The sequence below is a fragment of the Elaeis guineensis genome, chromosome 7 (genome assembly GCF_000442705.2).
Source record: "Elaeis guineensis isolate ETL-2024a chromosome 7, EG11, whole genome shotgun sequence".
NCBI classification, from domain to species: Eukaryota; Viridiplantae; Streptophyta; class Magnoliopsida; order Arecales; family Arecaceae; genus Elaeis; species Elaeis guineensis.
Genome location: NC_025999.2, coordinates 46,508,183 through 46,530,857, shown reverse-complemented (window position 1 = coordinate 46,530,857; position 22,675 = coordinate 46,508,183). Strand labels below are relative to the sequence as shown.

Genomic DNA, 22,675 nt, shown 5'->3' with positions numbered 1-22,675 from the left:
ACAATGCAAGCACAGGTGGTATTTTGCTATGAATTTATGGTATTTTTGAACAATGTTTACCGTGAGCATGTCTTCATGAGATATGAATGAGAAAGAGGGTTTCAAAGATGAGATTGCTGTTTTTGTGGATAATTTACGATTATTTAGTGGAGTACTTTTTTCTTTCATTTCAGAGCATCATATATGTTTCTTTCTTTGCTGAGTGAGTTTTTTATGGATTTTTTTACTGAAGTTTTTTTTTTTTTTTTTTGATTCTACCAGTAAAGTTGAATAAGTTTTGTTACGTCAGGATTCTTAGTCTGCTAGCTTATCTTTTACCTGACCCTGATCTAGAAATTAGTTGGCGTACAAGATGTCATTGTGCAATATTGAGATTGTGCTTACCCTTTTGTGATGAAGACAACAAGCTTATAAATCATGCTAGGTAACTTTCAAATATGATTGATAACTAGTAAAATTATAAATTTTTAATTTATCACAATGTCTAATTCATGAATAAATAATTCTGGTATGGATTGGTCAATTCTTGTTGGTCATTTTCATTTTTCCAGGTTACTGAATATTTCAAATGAATCATCAGTAACCACTATTAGCTAGTCCAGGCTTCTATTTTGTGGTTATGGACGTTTGCTGGTTCATGAATTATCATAAATTCTTTTACAGATGACCAGGTCAAAGCCTATTGACTTTGCGGACTTACTGCTGTTGTTTTGGAGGGTTTGTCAGATGATATTGATGAATTTGTGTTGTAGCGACCAAGAAAGTCATTTTATTGTCAAATATAATCTTTCATTTCTCATGAACATATTGTTTTCTCCAGATATATAATTGTTCATGATCTAGCTGGTCTACTTAAGAATTAACCATTTCTAGGGCTCGTGGTTTTGGAAGGATACTATCTTGTTAGAACCGTTTGCAGAAAGTGTGGTGGTCTTTTTTTAGATGCTCTTTACTTGTAGAAGAGGAAAGTGATGTTAATCCCACTTTAATTGCTGTTATTACATGGAAGATATGCCAATTTCTTAAGTTCATGGATTTCATCGATTTTTGCTAATGACACTATTAGTCGTCGCGATTTTCAAGAGGGAAAATATTTAGAATAGTTGTTTCTCCTGCCATTTGGTTGGTGACTAGATAAAGAGAATTAAGCAGAATTTATGATGAAAATGAAAATGTAAAGGAATCATTCACTCCATTTATTGAATATTATTGTTTTTTGGGTTGCTATCAGCATATTGGCAAGGATACCAGTGTTATCAAGCAGTCGCATAGCATGTTTTCTGGGAGCCAATTTTGAATGTCTTTTATTCTGTCTTTGTTATAATTGCTCTTACAAACTTATGGTCATACCCTAATATAAAAAGATTGTGCTATGTCTATTGTCTCGACTCTCAGCCATTTCTTAAAGGCTAGTTATGATTAAAAGAATATATCCTGAGAAATATACTTTTGCCCCTTTCTGTGAGTGTATAGGGTCATTATGTGGTGGGATGTGTATGTGCATGTGTATGTTTGTATTGCATGCATGAGGTCTTTTTGCTTTGGAGATGTTTGAAACATCCAGGTTAAGAAATTCTTATATAACTACAAGGATTATCTATGAATCAGATCTGAGACCTAAATATTTGGTAAGTTCGGTTTGAGTAGCTTTGTAGGTCAAGCACTTTATCTGCTGGTATTAGTTATTTATGAACTCTATATAATTTCACCTTTGTTAGAATTGCTCTGCAGAATGCTTTTATCTTTTATAATTTTTCCCTGCCTTTCAACACTGGTCTATAACATTAGTTGTTCAACTGTACTGGTCAAACATATTTTGTCGGTCGTAGGATCCTGAAAGCCTGTAATCTTGTTCATGAATTTGTCTTATTCATGGGTAGTTTTGCAAGAAGATTGCCAATAGAGATGCTTTATGTGGGAATCTGGATTGTGATTAGTGCTTCTAACGATAATTTGATAATCATCACTTTGACTGTGCCATGTAAAAGCAGGGGACAGAGAATCTGTGAACCAAAGTGAGAGCTTGCAGCAGCCATTTCCTTTACCTGCATCATCAGTTCAAGAAGGGTTCCTTCATTCACAGCCCACATTACCTGTTCGAAATATCTCAGTAGAACAAGCTCGTTTCACCCATACTGGACAGTCATCCAAATTGATACCTGATGTCAGCGATCAACCACTGGATTTTCAGCTTAGATCTGCTTCTGGCCTCGAACCGCACCCACAGATCAGCTACGAACATGCTGATCTTGCAGGACCTGTGGGAGTGATGGATCATGATGCGGTTGAAACGTCTATTCATTCTTGGGCTCCATCAGCTGCTCCAAGGGTTTTTTCTCATATTCCTTTAGCTCCAACTGGAACACAGGTTGCAAATATCCCTCCCCTAACGAGTACAATTTCTTTTTCATATTTAGATCCTTGACATTAGGGTGTTGTTACTGCTTACAGTTTGATCCTTCTTTTGCATCACAATCTTCCCTACCTGTGTCCCCTGCTCCGGTCTATGGAAGAGTTCCTGGACCAAACTTCAGACCCAGCATCCCACCTGTCAGCGCACCTTTTGGCTTGGGCTCTGGAACATCTCTTCATCATGCAGCGGCATTTTCTGGAGATGCAAAAGCTGCATTCAATCTCTCCGAACGTCCCAAAAAGGTGAGGATGTTAATTTTTCTAACACATTACTTTTTATCTTTTTTTACTGTGTTTAATGATTGTTCTCTGTAAATCTCAGTCTGCTGTGCCTAACTGGCTTCGAGAAGAAATAATAAAAAATAAATCTGTTCTTGCAAATGCTGGTCCAAACCACCAAAATGGAAGCTCTTTCCATTCTAGTCAATCTGAAGATGCTGATAAATCCTCTAAAGGTGTTGATCAGGCTGACAGCAAGAGCATGGAATCAACCAAGTCAACTGAAGATGAGGAAGATGATGAGGTGCAATTACCCTTTATAATGGATATAGCTTTTCTGGTTGTCTTTTCTCGGTATACAACTTAAGAATGTGTTCTTGCACATGAGCCAAAAGTCGTTTGTTTAAAATATTGGAACTAGAATTTTCAGCATATGATTCTTCAAGCCTATTTTGTTACATTAAGGTTTCAATAACCCCATTTGCTTTATGATTTTTATCTAAATATTTTTCCTTTCACTGAATTTTGTGGTAAAGGATGTATCATAAAATTTTGAATGCTGGTTTGAGTCATTGCTAGCTCCAGTGAAGATGGTTTGGTCAGGTGTCCAGTGATAGTTCTTGTGAGGATGTCTTGAGTTTTGGTTGAGCCACAACATGGTTATATAGTAATCGGATTTTGGTCTGCAATATGGTGGTATAGTAATCAGATTTTGGTTAGACCATTGGCAAGTGCTATTTACCATTGCTTGTGCCACTTACTGTTGGCATCAAGTGCTGTATTTTACTGTGTTTAGACTTGACATGGATTATCACGTATAATCTATCAGTTTATTTTAATTAAAAAAACATCATGTGAGTAAATAAAGAAAGAACAGATGGAACTTTTTTACATTGCTATGTGTGCAATAGTTAACAGGGCAGGAGATGGGAGATTTAAGGGAACTATTTTGTTGATGGTTGTTGAAGTGACTGGGATTTTGGGACCTGGACATAATTCTCATCAGTGCTAATTTTGGATAAAATTGGGAGTCTTTTCTTCTGGCCTTGCTTCCTTGATAACAAATTGATATATCGTTAATCCCTTGTGTCCTTTGTGTTGCCAATTATTGTTATAACTGTGCATATAGGTTTTACCTATCTTTAACTCCAATGCCGGCAATATCAAATTTGAGCCAGAACTAGAAGGTGGCAGCTGGTGACTGATGCAATGTTGACTGCTGGTCATGCGAAAATACTGTCAAAGAAAATACCAAATGATTGGACAAGTATTTTGGTGCTCATATATAAGATGAAGGTGATATGTGAAGTTGCACCATCATGGGAAAAAAATTATAAGCCATCATATGGAGTGGGCAATTTCACAAAGATTGAACAATTCTACAATTTCAACAAATAAATGTACATATGCTGGAAAGGCCCAAAATGGAGGTTATTCTATTGCTGAAGCAATTGATGTATTGATGACGTGGGGGGGGGGGGGGTGTAGAGTTTGTGATTATGTGCCAGAAGTAGGTGTCTAGAATGTATTATGCATTTGAATGATATATTGTTTTTTTTTTTTTTATAGGACATATCATTTGCATAATGCAACAAGACTAGTTTATTTCTTGTTCTGTCTACACTAAGTAAGGAATATTTGTGCTGCCTTGAATTGCTTGGTTCAAGACGTATTGAACTATATTGGGGGCAGACTGGCATGGGTCCACCTCTTGGTTCGAGAAATCTAGTGAAACAGGGGAGAGGGAGAAGGAGAGAGGACGAGAGAGAGGGAGGGAGGGAGAGGGAGAAAGAGAGGGAGGGAGAGGTTTTTCAATCTCTCTGTCCTCTGGCCGCATAATAACAAGCATGGAGCCCCCTTGTTTCGAAATAAAATAGGGGCTCTAGCCCCTTCTTTTCATTTTCTTCACAAAAAAAGGCCCGGAGTCTTGTTATCATGCGGTCGGAGGAGAGGGGGCACGAAAACCCCCCTCTCTCCCCCCCTCATTTCTCCCTTCCTTCCCCCCCCCTCTCTCTCTTCAATGGAATAGGGGCTCTATCCCTGTTTTCATGCGGCAGGAGGAGAGGGGGTTCGAAAGCACTCTCTCTCTCTCTCTCTCTCGTCCTCGCTTCCTCTTGGTCTCCCTCCCTCTCTCTCTTTTCCTCTCTTTCCTTCTATGTTTCTCCCTCCCTCGTTCGCTCTAGCTGTGTTGTATGGGTCTGAAACAAAATGGCAAGGTACCGTATCATACCACACTGCCAGGCAACAGGTATGGGTTCAGGTACTGGCATAGCATACCTTGGCCTATACCAGGGGTTTGCACTAGGTCCATAACTCTTTACTTTGTAGATGAACTCTCTCATGAAGCTGAAACATGATGTATATTATTTTTCAATGTTTTATGGCATGAGGACCAAATCAAAGCTTAATTGGGATAATGGATGAACTTGCTGGATCATAGGAGGTCAAAGCATTGTTAAAATGAAAACAGTGTTTGAAAGCAACTTTAACGGAAATAGATACAAAAACAAGCCAAAAGGGCAAAACTGGAATGCTAAAAGTATGTTTTTATAAATTTTGCTCCATCTAAAAGTCATTTCCCTATCCAGGAGAAATATGATTTCTTATTTATCAATTAAGGGATCAACATATGTCTTGAGACATTTTTATTTAAAGCAAAGGACACCCAAGAGAAGTGATCAGAATATTCTTGTGAAATAAGCAAATTAATCTCAATGTATTATAGATTTGAGCTGAAGGGGTTTTCTCCGAAGCCACAAAGCAGCTCCTTTTGTGATTAACATGCTTTTCTGTATTCATCTGATGAGATCATAGCAAATCCAAAATCCTTGAATGCCAGTTTCTGTATCCATTACAAAGATAAGAATATGTTCAGGAAAAGTTAGGAGGCTAATTGGTGGGCTACCTCTTATGGCAAGAAGAATGAGAGGCATGCCTGGAATTGCCTGCTCATAACTTTGGCAACGATAAAGAAAATGCTTGGGAATAGAGGATCTTGTTGGCAGATGTTCATACAAAATTTAATTTAAGAAACTGGAAGCCCCTCTACCAAGCACAAAGGACCAGCAACTCATGAAAACCCACAAATTTAAGTACTTTTATTGTTTAGAGAAACATAATCTTTTCAAGACTAATCATAAAACTCCACCCTGATCTGTGATTAACCTCTGTCTACTTTTTATGTAAACATTTTCTTAAATAAATTTTCATGCAGACCTAGAAATATTTCATGTGCAATATTTATGTAATCAGTTATGCTTTTTCCTTTGACAGTTGCCCCTGAATTGGGAAATATCCTGTTGATACTACCAGCAATTCCTTATGATGATTTTATTGGAGAAATTTTATGCACTTGCTGGTCAAATTTTAGAGGTTGGCTGGGCTACTTTGGGAACAAGAAGAGTAAAAATAATGGTAAAAGCTTGTGGAAGAAAGCCTGTCATAAGATATTCTATAACTGCTTCATCTAAAATTTGAAAATTAAACTCCGGCAATTTGTATGGATCCAAAGCCCTAGAGAGGTCGAATGCACTACTTCTGTTACTTCCTAAATGATTCTTCACCACTTGAACGTGATATTTAGTTCCATGCAGAATCTTCTCATGCTTATCTTCCAATTGTTGAATTGTGTATTTATCAACTTAATTACCATATAAAATAAATGAAGTCTTTTGTAAATTTCTTACTGCCAAATTTGACCAACTAGTTTTCTCTATCCATTGCAAGTTGTTTGCCTTTCATACCAGCATCTCAGTCTATTCTCCATGTTCCACGTTGCTTATAAGTCTTTCCATTGTCCATATTCTTCATTGATTCAAAACCATAAAAGAATAATCCTGGTGTTACTGATCTTAAATGTTTAGATTAATATTTTCAACACCCATTAATTGAAATTCTCATAAAGATCATAATAAAGTGTTGGAATGTTAAATCAATTAATCTATGAGATCAGAAACTTCTGAAATATCATCCATTTGAATGTTCATTGTGGATGTAAATAGCCAGATCCAAGCATAATACTTAAATACGACGAGATATTTCTATTGAGATCTGATTTGAGATTTTCGTGTTGGGCTAGTGGGTTCGGATCTTTAGGCAGATTCCAAATGCTCCACATTTCTACAACAGCTTTTATTATTGTTCTCAACAAATGACAACCTTATAATTATGGAGCTATATATCATTAATCAGATAGTTTCTTGTGAGATCTACCAATCTCAGAAATATTATGTCAGCCAATTTGGTTAGTGTTATTGCCAAGAGGGGTCCATGCACCACAAGCAGATCAAAAATCTTTACCATCCCCAACTTGACACGGAAGAAGAGGCTTAATTGAGATTCTCAAATTATGCATATTCCCTGTTTGACAGAATCTGTTTTCTTGACATCAACGGTCCAAAATTGTCTCCATCATGTTAATTGGAATTCATCCAAGCAGTTCATAGAGATGACTTAGTAGTTAGGAAATACTGGATGATCTATAATCTAGTCCACAAGTTTCTGCGGTCCTAGTCCATTTTTGTTTTCCAATTTACCAATGGCATTCCTACAAACTTATGCTGGTTTTTTCTCCAGCGGAAATGAGACATATATATACTGCAGTATTTTTCAGTGTGCTAGAGGAAGGATATAGATGCTGGCAATAGGCTTGAAGATGAGCAATAACTGTCTTAAGAAGTTCTAGGTGACCAGCCAAAGATAATATTTTATGCGTTCGAGAGTCAATCAGACCTTTAACTTTGTCTAAATGAAATCGTTGAAGGATGTTGGTTTTGTTTCAGTAAGAGGCAGGCCAAATTAAATAGCATAGATTCTTTGGGACATACCAAATTAAATATCATAGACAGCCTTCAGGAAAACTGAATAGGTTGCAAATATCTGAATTATGGAACAACTGTAACTGAAACAGACCTAGTTTTTCTTGATGCTGAAAGAAAAAAAAAGATTGCGAAATTTGGAAAACAAGTCTTAAGGGGAAGAGTTCTCTTTTGCAAGAGTATAGGTTTTCATTTTTATCAACTAATACAAGATGAGAGTTTGGAATTTGTGATCCTGTTTTATACAACTTGATTTTACCCTTAGCAACAACCATCTTTGGCAATGAGGAGGGATGTTATATTAAAAGAATAGGAGATATTTCATATTTTTATAACTTTGGTTATGTTTTGTACATAGCTGGTTTCAAGTTTGGATAAAGGAGGGTTGTGGTGTGTCGACGGCCAGTGTAAAAAGTCACATCCCATGAACATAAATCTGTAAAAGAAAATCGTTGGGCATTACCTACTATCGACGTGCTGCATCAAACCCCGTGTAATGAAAAGTGAGCAAGGGTTAACTAGGCATTTCTTGGAAGTGATATGTGACATTGGTGCCTTGATGTGGTGAGTGGGACAAGGGGTCTCACACTTTAATGGATGGGTGTGGTTAAAGAAGTTAGTTGAGGAAAGTAGAATACATTTAGCAACTTGGAATATAAGGTCATTAACAGGGAAACTAATGGAAGTAATAGATACAATGGCTAGGAGTGCTCCTACAAGAGACTAAGTAGATAGAGAGAAACAAAGTAAGTTGGTAAGATAGGATATAGACTTAAGTATGCTTGAAAAGATTGGAAGAAAATGGAGTAGGAATTATTGTTGATGAGAGTTTAAAAGATGAAACTATAGACATTAAAAGAGTAGGAGATAAAATAATTTTGGTGAAATTAAGTGTTAAGAGAGAAGTCTGTTAATATCCTTAGTATTTATGCTCCTCAAGTAGATTGTTTAATGCTACAAGGCAATATTTTTGGAAGGACAGATAGACTAATTTAAGGGATTCCTAGTGAAGAAAGATAATTATCAATGGAGATTTTAATGGGCACATGTGAAACATATTGTAGATTTTGTGAAAGTTACGATTTTGGAGATAGAAACAAGGAAATGCCATTTTGGAGTTCCTGATAGTATGAAACCTAGTATTAGCTAAAGCCATCTTTAAAAGGGACTCGATAACATCTAGAGTGCGTATAATACTTTAATCACTAGAGGACTAGTCGAGCTTTATGTAAAGATTGTGAGGTGATGCCGGTTAAGAGCTAGCCACCCAACATGATGGTTTTGGGTGTGCTTACTAGAAAATCCATACCATCTGGTTGATTGATGTAAGCTACTGATAGAATACTAGTGATTTTCTGATCGCAATAGGTTTCCACCAAGGATCTGTTCTAAGTACTTACCTTTTTGCACTAGTTATGCATATATTTATCAGGCTTATTCATGATGATATTCCTTGGTTGTATGCTATTTGTGGATGTTAAGTAGCTAAAAACTAAGACCATAGTTAATTGTAAGATGAAATTATGGTTGAGTTTGTTAGAATTTAAGGATGAGTACATTAGGATTTAAGGATTTTAGATGAAGCAGGACTAAGATGGAATATATGGAATATAGTTTTAATACAATTAGAAATACAGATGAAGATGGAGTAGAACTTGAGGATTATGAAGATTTTAAGAGTGATCATTTTCGGTATTTAAGATCGACTACTCATAAGGAGGGAGGGATTGTAGAGGATGTTCTCCATAGAATTAATGTAGGTTGGATAAATGTGTAATTAGGTTACTATGTGATTGTATGATACCTACTAAAAAAAATTTGTAGGATAGTTGTAGGATCGGCTATGTTTTATGGTACAGAATGTTGGGCAGTTGGAAAACAACAAGTGCACGAGATGAGTTCGACCGAAATGAGAATGTTGAGATGGAATACAAGAAAATATAGAAATAGCAATTGAGGACAAATTGAGAGAAGGACGATTGAGATAGTTTGGACATGTATGATTTAGGCCAGGGGATGTGCTGTTATGGAGTGATTTGATACATGTAGAAGCAAACAAGGGTAGACATAGACTGAAAATTACATGGGATGTTGTAAGGAAGGACTTGATATCTGTATATCTTTCAGGAAATTTGACCCTAAACAGAGTGGAATGTAGGAAATGGATTCATGTAGTTGATCCCGACTAGTTTGGGATTAAGGCTTAGTTGCATAGAATTGAGTTGAGATAATTTGTATTTTTCCTCAAAGCATTGGTAAAACCATTTAGGGAGCCATAGGCATAGAGAATAGTGACTAAGATTAGAATTCTTGAGGATGTTATGTTATATTTCCTCAAGAATTTTCTGCATTACTTGCACAAAAATAGCACTTACCATCTACTAATATTAGCATTTGTAGTTGTGATTGGTGGAAAGTTATGTATCTTTGGCCTCATAGTTATGATAATGTTGTTTTCATGGCGATTGTACAGTTATTTATGAAAACATACAGAAACATTTTTTTTGTTCATTTAATCACTCTTTGTTTCTATTTTTTTTGGTAGGATGATGTCGAGGCAGCAAGATCAGCCGCATTCAACCAGGAAATAAAGCGTGTCCTAACTGAAGTTCTCATGAAGGTTTTGTTTGGCCTCTGGATTATAAATGTCTATTTTTTTCACCTTGGTGCTGATTTATTTTCGATACACAGGTTACGGATGAGCTCTTCGATGAGATTGCAACAAATGTTCTTAATGAAGATTACCCAACTGTTGAAGGTGGACATTTATTCAAGGAATTTGCATTCTCGTCTGACTTTGGTACAATGTGTAGAAAATGTGGTTTATGTTGTATGTCATGTTTCTTATCTTCCTGCTGCAGTTAGTGATCATGCTGATGTTGAAAATCATGGAGTCTCTTTTCCAGCAGCTTCAACACCTAAAATGTCTGCTAAGGTTCTAGTTCCAGCTGAAAAAAGCAATAGAAGTGTTGATAGTACTGGGGAAAATTCTAGCCCAAGCTCTCCTGGAGGAGACTTACTAGGTCTTGCTAATTATGCTTCGGATGATGATGATGATGTTGATGATTGTGTTGGTGATGACCGGGAAACTCAAAGCTCCAATTTGCTGTCTTCTGGGATGGTGACTGATGCTTCTCATCAGCAGGAAACCAGTGGCAGGGTTTCTACAAGTGTACTTGAAAGAGTGGAAAAGGGGAATGCACTAGTCAACAAAGAGAAGCCTAGCGAAAATGTGCACAGTATTGAGAGTCAAAGATATAGAACATACCCAAATGGATCTCCACCAAATCTTAGAGCAAGGGATAGTGAAGGAAATTCTGTGATGCATCATGCCTCTTCATCTGACAATAATTTGCATGGTTGTGAACAGGCAAGTGATGGGATGGCTCACATTGGTGATGCACAGATGCCTGTTGAGAGTAGAAAGATTTTTCAGTTTTCTCCAGGTGGCACTTTTTCTCTTCAGTCAAATGATAAGGCAGGAAAGGATTCCACGGTTGATGATGCTAGAAATAGGAAATCAGCCAGGGGAGAGGGCCATGTTAGAGAATCCAAAAGTATTTTAAGCAATCATGGACATCCAGAAAAAAGGAGCAATAGTGAGTATCCAGTCAAAGATCCAAAAGGTGGTGAAGATAAGACAATACTTGAAACTCCTGGGGCTAAGGATTTTACCAGTCATGAAGTTAGGGAAAAAATGAAGAAGGAAAAACGGGATAACATTGAGGAGAAAGCCCAGGATAGGGGTGCTGGAGGAAAAATGAAGGAATCTGATTCTAGAAGCAGTTCTAAACATTCTAGTTCTAGGGATGACAGAAAGGATGTGACAAAAGATAAAAGGAAAAATGACAAAGAAGATTGTGGAAAGAAAAGGGAGCAGATAAGGGATGAGAAGGAAGACAGGTCGACACGAGGTATGAAGGATGAGGTCAGGTATAAAGCTAGAAGGCCCCCTTCACCTAGCAGTAGAGTTAGAAATAGCAAAGAAAATTCTTTGCATGGTTATGGCAATCTTTCAAGTGATGACCGTTCTGATAATTCAAAAAAGAGGTACGTGTAACTTCCATCTTTAGTATGCTTGTATTAATTGCCTTCTTTATCATGTCGATCTTGATGCTCCTGTGCTGCTTTATAGGAAGCTGCAGTCGCACAGAGGTAGCTTGTCACCATCACCTGCAAAGTCTTGGAGCAGGTATAGTGGATATGCATAAAAATTCTCGTTTGGCTTAGCTGAGGGAAATTTATATTTCTGTAGGATGTTTGAATCGTCAATCATTCAGACATTTTCTAATAAGCTTTTAAGCACTGTTTTTTTGATTTGAGGAGCAGTTATTTTTTCTCAGTTTTAAGTCTTTCTATCTAGACTTTGTTTGGCCAATTGTAATTTTATGTATTCAATATCATGCATTCACTTTTCTGTTTTCTTCAGCCGCAGAAGAAAACAAAACCTACAACTTTAGTTAAGCCTTATTAAATCTTGTATGATGGGTCCTTATTCGATTCTTTAATTGAATTTTTTGCCCACTCATTCTTATCTTAACCAAGGTTCACCGTCTTGGTACCGAGCCTTGTATCAGTATCATCTTATTACAGTGTTGGTATGATATGAGACAGCATATCATGTGTCGATATGGGTCTTATATTGGTATGGTACCAGCATGGTACGGGGCGGTATGACAAACCATGCCTTGAACCCTTCAAAAGCTATGCCCTTTTTCTTTCTAAAATGCTCATATAGATAGGCACTTGACATAGTGAAGGAGAAATAGATTATTTTTTTTCTTTGCTAATATTTTACATAAGAAGTGTAATCATTGACCGAGGTCCATGGTCCAACTATTGAGTCAATCAGTAGGGCTGGTTTATGATTAAAATCATTTAAAAATATTAAAAATGAGATATGATATAATAGAATGTATAACTATTTTTAATTTTGCTATTTTTGATGAAAACTATTTCTTATTTTTTTATTTTACATTAAATACTACTCTTTAAGGCACATTTACGTCCATTCTACACGGCTATCTAGTTGTAGCATAAATAGAAAAAATTGTGATTCTTTTAATTAGAAAAATGTAAGTAAAGTTGCATAGAATATGGAAAATACCTAAATTTTATTGATATTTTTATATTTTAAATGGTAAAGTTTTAAAAGTATGCAAATGCATAAAGTGAAATATGGTAAAAAAGAATTATCTATTTTCAATTTTGTATTGGAAATAATTGATTATTAAAGTAGTGAGTAATAATGTCTTTTGAATAACAGAGTTTTTGTTGCTTGACGAACTGTCAAAAACAAATTGCTGTGTTGGTGGTTGAGAGCACCCTGCACAAGCCTGTGGCCATCTGTTTGTTTCCTGATCGAGTCACTTCTTTCAAAATTTTTCTTTTCAATTGCTGATCATACTTTCCACTGCTTGATTCACTGGTTTCTCGAAAAACTGGCCGGGTCAGCAAGTTTCATGTGGTTCAACCACATTTCTAATCTTACATGAAATCTGGACAGGTTGTGGGTCTGGTTTGCTGGTTTCCAGTCTGTCTTTTATAACTATGCCATAGTTAGACATGCATCCATGGTGCCATAATCTCACCACTTTCTTGTTGCGATTTCTATAGCAGATCACAAAAGATAAATATGAACTTAAATATAAGGTAATCTGAGAAATGATAGGGATGAAGGGCATAACTTTTGTAGGTGTGCCAATGTTCCAGGTCTTAGAGATCTGGCTTGATAGAATGTAGACTTGCATTCAAACTTTGTCCCATAGGTGGGGCCCGGTTTTGAGATCTTGAAGCATAAATGAATTTATGCCATGTTTGGGCTAAGGTATTAGCTAAAATAAATTAGCCTGCTGGTATGGCCATTGAATGCCGGAGTCCGGAGTGGGTGCAGGTGTGGGGAAGCAGATAGTTTGGAATCACTTTAACAAGGAAGCACGCAGAAAGCAAGTGCAGGTTCAAGATTTTAGGAAGATTCTAAAACAGGGCAGAAGATTCCAGCCATTAAGGTCTAGACCAGCCAAACAAGGGGACCAAACTCCAGTTGATCTTGGGCTTGGTATATTTAGTTTAATTTCAGACAATGCCCTAGACTTGCCCGATGGTTTTAGCCACAAGCCAAAGGTGAGGCCTGGTCCTGGCCAAGCCTTTTCAATTGGCAGTACTGAATAAAACTGGTTGCTCTAGTCCCCTTCAAGACTTTTCCATTTGATTGAAGTGTTTTTAAGAAATTAGAGCTTGGACTGTATTATAGTCTCAGGAAATGCCCTACCTACATATCCTTTCATGCACTTATGTTGACATTTGGAGCACGTGAACGAAAGCTGCTTTTAAATTTTTCAGAAACACTTTTTGAAATACGAAAATTGCTTCCCATCATGTGCAGCGCAGAAGGTTTGATTGCTTAGAAAATGCATAGGTATTGTACAACTCTGCATTTTGGGGTTTCTTGAAGATATATTGGGGCAATTGGGCTTTACTGCACCTGGCGTCTAGGAAACATCCATTTTTATCATCAGGAAACATAAAACCATTTAATTATGAGTACAGACACTAATAAATATGATTTAAAATCTTGCTATTTTTGCTTCATGGTTGGCATCTTGCCCATCAAAATCTACGAAAGTGAGGACTCCACACCAATTAATTTATGGCTGAAATTTTTGTTATCATACCTTTATTATGCTTTAAGTGAAACTCATATAGATGTGACACTAACTTGTTGGTAAAGGTGCAAGAGGGGTCGAAATATGATTCTGACAGTTGAAGCTGAACCATTAATGTACATGGAGAGAGGACCTGATTTCAGCCCTCCTTTTGGAGGACTTCCGTATTCTTAATTTTAGATGCTCTCATTCCCTTATTGGACTAACGTTTCTTAATATTAGATGCTCTCATCAATATTTCTGCTCTCATTTCCATTATATTTAATTATGGACTAACGTTTCTCTGTTGATGACCTGCTTTTGATAATTTTTGATGCCTTATTGGGATCATTATTGAATATGTTCGGAGAATCTATATGGTCTAAAGGACTAACACTATGTTGTCTGCTGGTGTCCTGGGAACTGCATTAGTAGATAGATAAGATAACTTTTGGGTTTCCTTTAGTCTAAACTACAACTAGTATTACTTCATTTTTGTATTCATAATTTTCTTCAAGAATGCTATAGCAAGCTGTCTCTGCTGTTCCAATTCCATAGACTGTGTGGATTGGAATCCATGAAGATGGAACTTGGCTCTACAAAGTAAGATGCTTGAAATTGGTAGTCATCAGATTGTAATCGATTAGCCTGCTTGAGCAGTCAATTTCTAGTGACTGGCTTCCATTTATTTTTCCACCTTATGGGTGTTGTACTTGTTAATGTAGCTTAAAAAAAAAAATATTTTTGTGGTATAAAAGTAGTGATCTCTAGCATGCAGGTACATTCTGAGCAGTTAAAAGGAGTTAAGGACCAGCAGTTATGTGTGTATTTATGCTTTTACTTACCCAGTCAGTGTTATTTTCTTATTTCTAGACAAGTTTCGCGGTCTCCACATAGCAAGCATACTCACCGCAGGAATTCTCCCTATTCTTCTCTTGATAGGAGGTAAGAGGCCTAACATTCTGTTTTCTAAGATTAAGATTGTGTTATTCCTCGAAACAAGTTACATCGCAGGTGAATGTGAGATGGGCCCTTCTAGACCCTGGTTCCCACCCAGGTAGTTTTCCTGTTGCTAGTCTTTGATTGATGTACTTAATCCTTTTATGCTGCAGGAGGAGGTCTAGATCCACCACTCCAGTCAACAGGAGGAGATAAGCACAAAGGCATAATATGGGAGAAGTCGGAGAACATTGAAAGTTCAGTGCTGTATGTGATGGCATTGGTCTAACATCTTTCAGGTGGGTGATCGGTTTGTGGCTACTTGCTACACTTCTGTCACTGTTGCATCTAGGATAACTGTTCTGAAGGATTGGGGAATCTGAAGAAGATCGCTAGTTGAAGCTATGAAGGATCAGGCATCAAGTATTAGTTGCTCAATTTACAGATTGCACAGGGAGTTCTGATGAAACTTGGGGATGGCAGCAGTTTTAGGTTTCAGGGGTGGGCGTTTGAGAGGACTCTGTAATTGTGATGTATCAGGAGGAATTCAATATTTGTGTTGGTCAAAGATGACTTCATATGTCCTTTGTGTTTTGTATGGTAAGATGCTAGCTAGAACGGAATATATTCTTATATGTATTCTTCCCAACTACATAAAGCTGATGTTTGGAGTGTAATGTATTCTTAGGAGTCTCTACATGCTTCCGTGTGGTTTGGAGTATAATGTCAAAAAACTATATTTGGCTTCCAATTGTCGTTTTCCTAAATCAGTTGAAAGATCCAGCAAATCTGCTGGTTTTGCTATTCCCTCTGGCGACTATTAGTTATCCTCAATATCCTAGCCTCTATGAGACATCTGGCTAGTTAATGTGTGATCTAGGTTTTGTACTTCAGATCCAGGTGTAGCTTTGATGTTCGACAAACATGCTTGGGGCCTGTGGGACTACGATGTATCTTTGCAGTGTGATATTTCATGGCTTACCCAGGTGTTCAACTGAAACTCCATTATCACCTGAAGATTTATATTGTGAAACTTACAAATGGTGTTGCAGGACTTGCTGTGTCCTTGGCTTATTGTATTTAGGGGCAACCATGGCGAGGCACCAGCCCTTCCTGTTTGTTTATCTTTGCCGACTTCTGTCAGAGATAAAAGCTGATCAAGTTTCTTGCACAACCCCTTTCATTCAGTCAATGACCAAAATATGTCCTACCGGTGCTGATTTCTTGAGGCACCATTAGGAGTGCAATTGAGTCAAGCTACTCTTGCTTGATTTGATTTAAAGTATGCAAGTTTCAAATCTGATTCAAGATTGATTGAGTTTGATTCAGAGAAAAATGATATTACTCAAGTAATTCAAATATTAGTTTAGTTATTTTTGAACTTGAATTTGAGTTTTAGCCCTCTCTCTCTTTATATATATATTTATAAATTTAAATAGGCCTATAAGTTTTTGAGCCAAGTATCATATCATTCAAGCATAATTTTGAAAATTATTCGAACTACTTGAGTTTGATGGTAGACGAGTTGGTTCGAGCTTGGATCTGAGCCAAGCTTAAATAGCTTGCAAGCATCTCATCTTTGTTTGTACCCTTAGGCACCATTTGGATTGAGGATTTGTGGGGTTTTGTCCTTGGTTATCTTAGGAATAAGTCGGTCTTATTTGATAAATGTAGTTGTATATCTATTAAATTGGTATGACTACCATGATTTAGGATATGACTCCTTTCTCCTTCCTATTATTAGAGAAAATGCCCAATTTAGATCTCTAATCATATAACATGATATATGATATGATATGTATGATGTCATGTAATATAATAATAGAATATTTTTATTCTATTATTCTATTATATAATATATTATTATGCTACATAATGATGGAGATTTGAAGGGTAAATTTGTCCAATTTTATAAAAAGCTATTTTTTAAATTTATAATAACATCCAAACAACATTTCTTATCCTCTCATCATTCAAATATAAAAATAATAGTTATTCTTGCGCGGTATAAGATATTTTTTAGATAAGAAGTAATATTTACATCTGTTTATGCCGGTGTAGATTAATATTTTTGGTATAACTTTTCCTTGTCCCTAAACACTCATACCCAACCCAAACGTAGGGTAGGTCATGAAGTGGGTTTATCTCGAACATCAATTACGACAATGGTATTGTAAATATTCTCTTTCTTTGCTATTTGTTGTTGGCGTTGATTTATCTACCATTCCTTATGTCGTTGTTTCTTCTCGGAATGGAATCATGATGTGCTTCGATTAATTTGGCCTTTCTTATGAGCAAAACCCTGATAATTGTAAGATTGCAAAGACCTAAACAGTCTTCTTGGTTCCCTGCTCGGTGTGGCCTTAGGCAGGGGTGCCTTCATCCCCTTTTTTATTCATCAGGTGCTCTAAAATGCTCTCTGCATCCTTGCTACTGTGCAAGCCAGGCTTCTTAAAACCTTTCGTCCTTGAGTGCAAAGTTCTTCTATTTCTCATGTGCTTTTGCTGATGATTGTGTTTTAATTGTTAGAACTACGCTCAGGGACGCTCTTCGCCTTAAACTTATAATCGATGCCTATTATCACTACTTCGGGTGGGTGGTTAATCTCTCTAAATCATTTATCATATTCAATCTGTTTGTTCCTGTTGACTTGAAAGTTATCATTTCTTCTCTTTTTGGTATGTACAGGAGGCGGGATATTTGGAAGTATCCTGGCATTCCCATCACAGGTACCCATCACCCCTAAGCTGATTTTATCTACCTCATGCAAGATATTTCTGACAAAATCTTAGGCTGGAACTAGAAGGCCCTATCCATAGCAGGTAGAGCAATCCTTCTTCAGTCAGTTGTCTTTTCCCTTCCTATTTGTGCTCTATCTTTGGTTCATATTTCTTGCTTTTCATTTCATCTTTTCTTCCCCATATAGCTTCCTCCATACTGTGGTTTTGCTATAGAACTTTGACTAATGGTATAACTTAAGAACACAACTATTTTTCTTCTCTACACTATTTCATCTTCTCCACCTCTATCTTTTATTGGTGGCTGTTCTCAACCAAATCCTGATATTACCTATACTATTTGTACCATCTTCTTCCAAAACATAATTGCAATCATCAATTTCGCTGACCTCAAAGATAATTTTGATGATGACCACACATTGAAATATAAAAGTATATTATTATCTTTCAAATTCTCTCTAGAAATACTTTTGTAGATAGAAAATATCATTAAAATGAGATTGGAATCAAATAAAAAAATAGCTTGAGCAAATTAGACATAAATTAGAGACAAATTCCATGTAACAAGTTCATATAAAGAAATTGAGTCGACTTAAGATAAAATAGAGTCAGCTCTGGCATGCTCTAAGACTTGGCACATACGATTGGCACGGCGTTAAGTCGACTCAATTTCAAACTGAGTTGACTCCAACAAAGAATCGAGTTGGCTCCAAAAAATTTTCGAGTCGGCTGAAGAACCACTCATTCTCTTTTAAGTTAGTTTGCTAGACAACACTATTTATAATCAATTATGCTATGCATATGCTCATGTAATTTATTGGCAAATTCCACCATCTTTGCTCATATATCAGCCCACAACTAACATCTTAATAGTAAAGATATCTTTATTCAATCTTGAACCTTCTTCCGAATCATCTTGATCACTTTAGCATTTATTTCACTATAGCCTTCCTCTCTGAACCATTATAATTTCAACTATTTTTTTCTTTTAACAAGCTACATCCACCTTTATTCTTCTGAACTCTAGAACATCCCTCTACTTGTCATGCTTGCAACCTTTATTTGAATCCTTACTTTTCTTTCCATATTGTTACCGTGTTTAGAATTTACCAAACCTCTTTCAAAGAATGATAGCTTGATTCTTACTCCCCACATACTACCTTCATGATCTAATAATTCATAGCTTTCAATTTCTAAACCATTAAAAATTCATGGCATCATGATCTATTCGACTTTTAAGATCTGTCACTAAATATGCTAATACTCAAAAGACCTTTCATTTTATTACTTTTATCTATGATGATCAATTAAAGTATAACTTGTTATTCAGCCAACATACCAACCTTTCATAACGACATATATAATTATACTATTTCTTAAATACATAAATACCACTTTGAGTCTTCCAATATAAACTAGCACTCAAATTAACTTAAAGTAGAATATTTTCAATTATCAAGTATGCATAAACTTATTCTGGATAATGATAATTCATATCTTTCTTATTTTTTCTAATTTCAGTTGTTTTACTCCTCTTGGTTACATCGGCTTTCAACTTTATAAGACTCATTCTCTCTCATCACAATATTTACTTATGATTACGCATACTGCCCACCATGCTTCCACTGCACTACTCTGATTCATTTATCTTACTAAATGCAAAATATTTATGAAAGTCATTCTAGTCTTCGAATATTCATAGTATCATAAGAAATTGTATCTTAATTTCTGGCAATCATCCAGCTTATGCTCAAGATATATTTTTTAGGATCTAAATGTTAGAAATTATGTCCCAAAGATAATTATATATAAATTATTAAAATAATAAATATTATTTAATTTTTTTCATCATTTTGTGTATATCTTATTTGAACTCCTATTTTGTGATAAAGTCTTTAGGATTATTTGAATCGATATAGGAGGATATATCATTTAATCTTTAAACCTAGTTTAAGGCCAAATTATACGCTATTATAAGGATGATAGTTATATAAAAAATATAGATCGTTGTGTGCCATATGGGTTGGTTGTTCTCTTAACCAAGGAGTGTGGAGACACTGGTATGGCATATAAGTGAGATGTAGGGGTATATCTTACTGAATGTGATCAATTGCTGAGCACTTTACTGTCAAGAGTAGCTCGCGAAGGATATGGGTATAAGTATCCCTCCGACCTAAGATAATCACAATGACTTACAAGCAACTCACTGTGCTTTGGTACTAAATTATCTGAATTTTTAATTCAGTGATGAAAGATTTTTGGGCATAGTCAAGTACTTGCAAAGTTGGTATGTAAGTCAAGATGGAATTGATCTCTCTGAATAAGTAGGAGTTTTGCATCAGTGTGTTTCAATTCAGTAAAATCTTGATCGGGGTAATCCATATAATGGATTTAAAAGTTGAAATACAACGTAGATGACCTTTTCAGGGTTGACAATTAAACCCTAAATCACCTTGAGCATTAGGTTCAAAGGATGAATTATACGATAACTATATGCCAATAGGTTCTTGAATGTTGCTTTGCAATCTTTCGACCTATCTGGACGTTGGATACCATTGCTAGATGGTTACTTTGATTGATATAGGAAGATTATGCTATCGACTTAGATTCGAATCTATGAGGTCACACTCAAAAAAATTTCTGACTGATCATGTGGCTGATTGATGATTGAGAATCGTTCTAGGGTATAACCATCCATTCGATTGATGATTAAGGTTGCGCAAAAGTTTTAATAAATTAATTCACTAATTGTTTGTGAATTGTAGAAGGTTGACTAGCGAGTAGATTGCTAATTAGCTCAATTTGATTAAGCATTGAGGTTTGGATTAAGTCTAATTAAATTAGATTCAATTAGGTTCGACCCGATTAGGTTATAGGATGGCCTAATCGCCGAAGGAGATTAGTTTCTGATTTGATCAGGATTTTGGTTGAATCAATTTTTAATTGGATTAAGATTTGATTAAGTATATAAAAGCCTAATTGGATTAGGTTTCATTTATTTAATTGGGTCTAACCAAATGTGACTTGGTTTGGGACCAAATATGATAGAACCTAAGAGTCCAATCTAATTGGACTTCTCCGTAACGCCACCCTTTCTCTGCACCCTTCTTTTCTTCATGTAAGAAATATTTGTGTTAGAAAATTGAGTAGGATGCATGCATAAATTTCAAAAATCTTTTCAAGAGTAGAGAAAACAAATCAGGTTAAACTTTTTAACCCCATATGTATTAGATCTCATCTAATCCTACCCAAGCTCAAGAATAAAGACATACATATAATTTGAAAATTAAAATAAGTATGAGATCAAATCTTAATACCTTTGCATGGATAGAAATTCACTGCTATCGATGATCTCAGATTTGAAGGTCTTTGAGTCGCACATATATCCGGCCTCTACAGATATCCATTGGGATCAATCTTGAATCCTTCTTCTCGTGGTAGATTTTTTTCTCCAAAAAGATCTATACCTCTTTGAATTTTGATCAGCAAATGATCTTGACTATAACTTCAATCTTTGAACTGCAGTCTTCTTCTCCTTGTTCCTTGCTGTAGAAGAGACTCTTCTTCTTCTTGGAGTATGGAATATGGATGCCAAATCCTTGGGCATGGGAAAGAGAAGAGTGAGAGAGGGTGTGGCGTGGAGAAGAGAGAGAGAGAGGAGAGTTTTGATTTCTCAAAATTCTATTATTCTTAAACCCTAAGAGACTGTCTCTTTATATAGATCTTTTCTTAATCCAAATCAAGAACCAATTAACTTAAAAAGGCTAGTCCTTATCTCATAAAGATTCTATCCTTTTAATTTGATTATTTTTTATTAAAATCAAACTTAATTGATAGGGTATCAACCTCTTTTGACAAGCATATGGGGTGCCTCAATCAGATAAGGTAGACTGAGTGGGCACCCCTAATAATAGAGGGTAGGTAGATGGGGCACCAACACTTGGCGCCCCTTAAGGTTTTTTTCATGCACAAGAGAGGGGCGTGCTCTCTGGCCACGTCCCTCTCTCTTGGCCATGCCCCTCTCTAGCCACGTCCCTCTCTCTCTCTCTTTCCATGCCAATGCAAGAGAGGTGGTGGGCCCCTCTCTCTTTTTCATGCCAATCCATGGTTGGTATCCCATGGATTTTCCTAAAGAGATGTATGGCGCCATCTCTTCTTTTCCTTAATTCCACACACAATATCAGAAAATAAATAAGGAGATAATTTAGCCAACTTATTGACTTAATCTAATCCTCTTGGGTTCACAATTAGGCACCCAGCTAAATCTTAATGGATTTAGATTAGGTTCAATGCAATGGACTTGATCCTATCGAAATCTTGAGAAGAATTAAGTTTAACCATGTGCTAGCATGGTTCTTTTAAACCCAATAAGATTTCAATAAATCCTAATCCAATTAGAACTTCATAAGTCCAATTGGCAAATTCAAGATTAAATCCTTTAATGTGTGACCCCATAGATTTTATTCTATCTGGTAGAGAGATATATTGTGATCTCTCACAATATCATCGAAGCTCTTTCGATGGGTTGGAACAATTCCAACTCTACCCTTCGAGAGTTATCGATTATCAAGACGACATCCGATGAGTCCCACAATCCACTAGTGACACTTAGCAGTATGTAGTGGCAACCTAGTAGAATAAAAATATGAACCCCTAGGTGTAGTTATCGTATGATTCAATCCTTCTATCATGAGTCTCGACTTGATGGAGGTCATGGAGAACTCATCAGACCCCATCATCAGTCATATGCTAGATTGGCTCGACTCGAGTTCATTTATGAATTTTGTAAATTTTTTTTTTCAATATTCACACTTATTTTGGTCAAAGATTTTCTGAACTCGATCTCACAAATCGCATAAGACTTCTTCTTTTCTATCAAGGTTGATAGATTCTATCTAGGTGCATC

The 22,675-nt window shown here is 36.2% G+C and overlaps 1 protein-coding gene across 2 annotated transcripts in view; it reads left to right on the top strand.

The window, feature by feature from the left end:
• The window catches only part of LOC105035882 (uncharacterized), a 33,396-nt gene extending 17,688 nt beyond the window's left edge, over positions 1 to 15,708 (top strand). For both annotated transcript variants that reach the window (XM_010911597.4, XM_073260853.1), the window contains 9 exons: positions 1,992 to 2,368; positions 2,452 to 2,655; positions 2,735 to 2,935; positions 9,994 to 10,068; positions 10,140 to 10,206; positions 10,310 to 11,498; positions 11,584 to 11,640; positions 14,966 to 15,037; positions 15,205 to 15,708. In XM_010911597.4, the coding sequence (XP_010909899.2) occupies positions 1,992 to 2,368; positions 2,452 to 2,655; positions 2,735 to 2,935; positions 9,994 to 10,068; positions 10,140 to 10,206; positions 10,310 to 11,498; positions 11,584 to 11,640; positions 14,966 to 15,037; positions 15,205 to 15,247 (2,285 nt within the window). In that variant the 3' untranslated portion in view covers positions 15,248 to 15,708. The remainder of the gene's footprint in view (positions 1 to 1,991; positions 2,369 to 2,451; positions 2,656 to 2,734; positions 2,936 to 9,993; positions 10,069 to 10,139; positions 10,207 to 10,309; positions 11,499 to 11,583; positions 11,641 to 14,965; positions 15,038 to 15,204) is intronic.
• Positions 15,709 to 22,675: the final 6,967 nt, after the last annotated feature.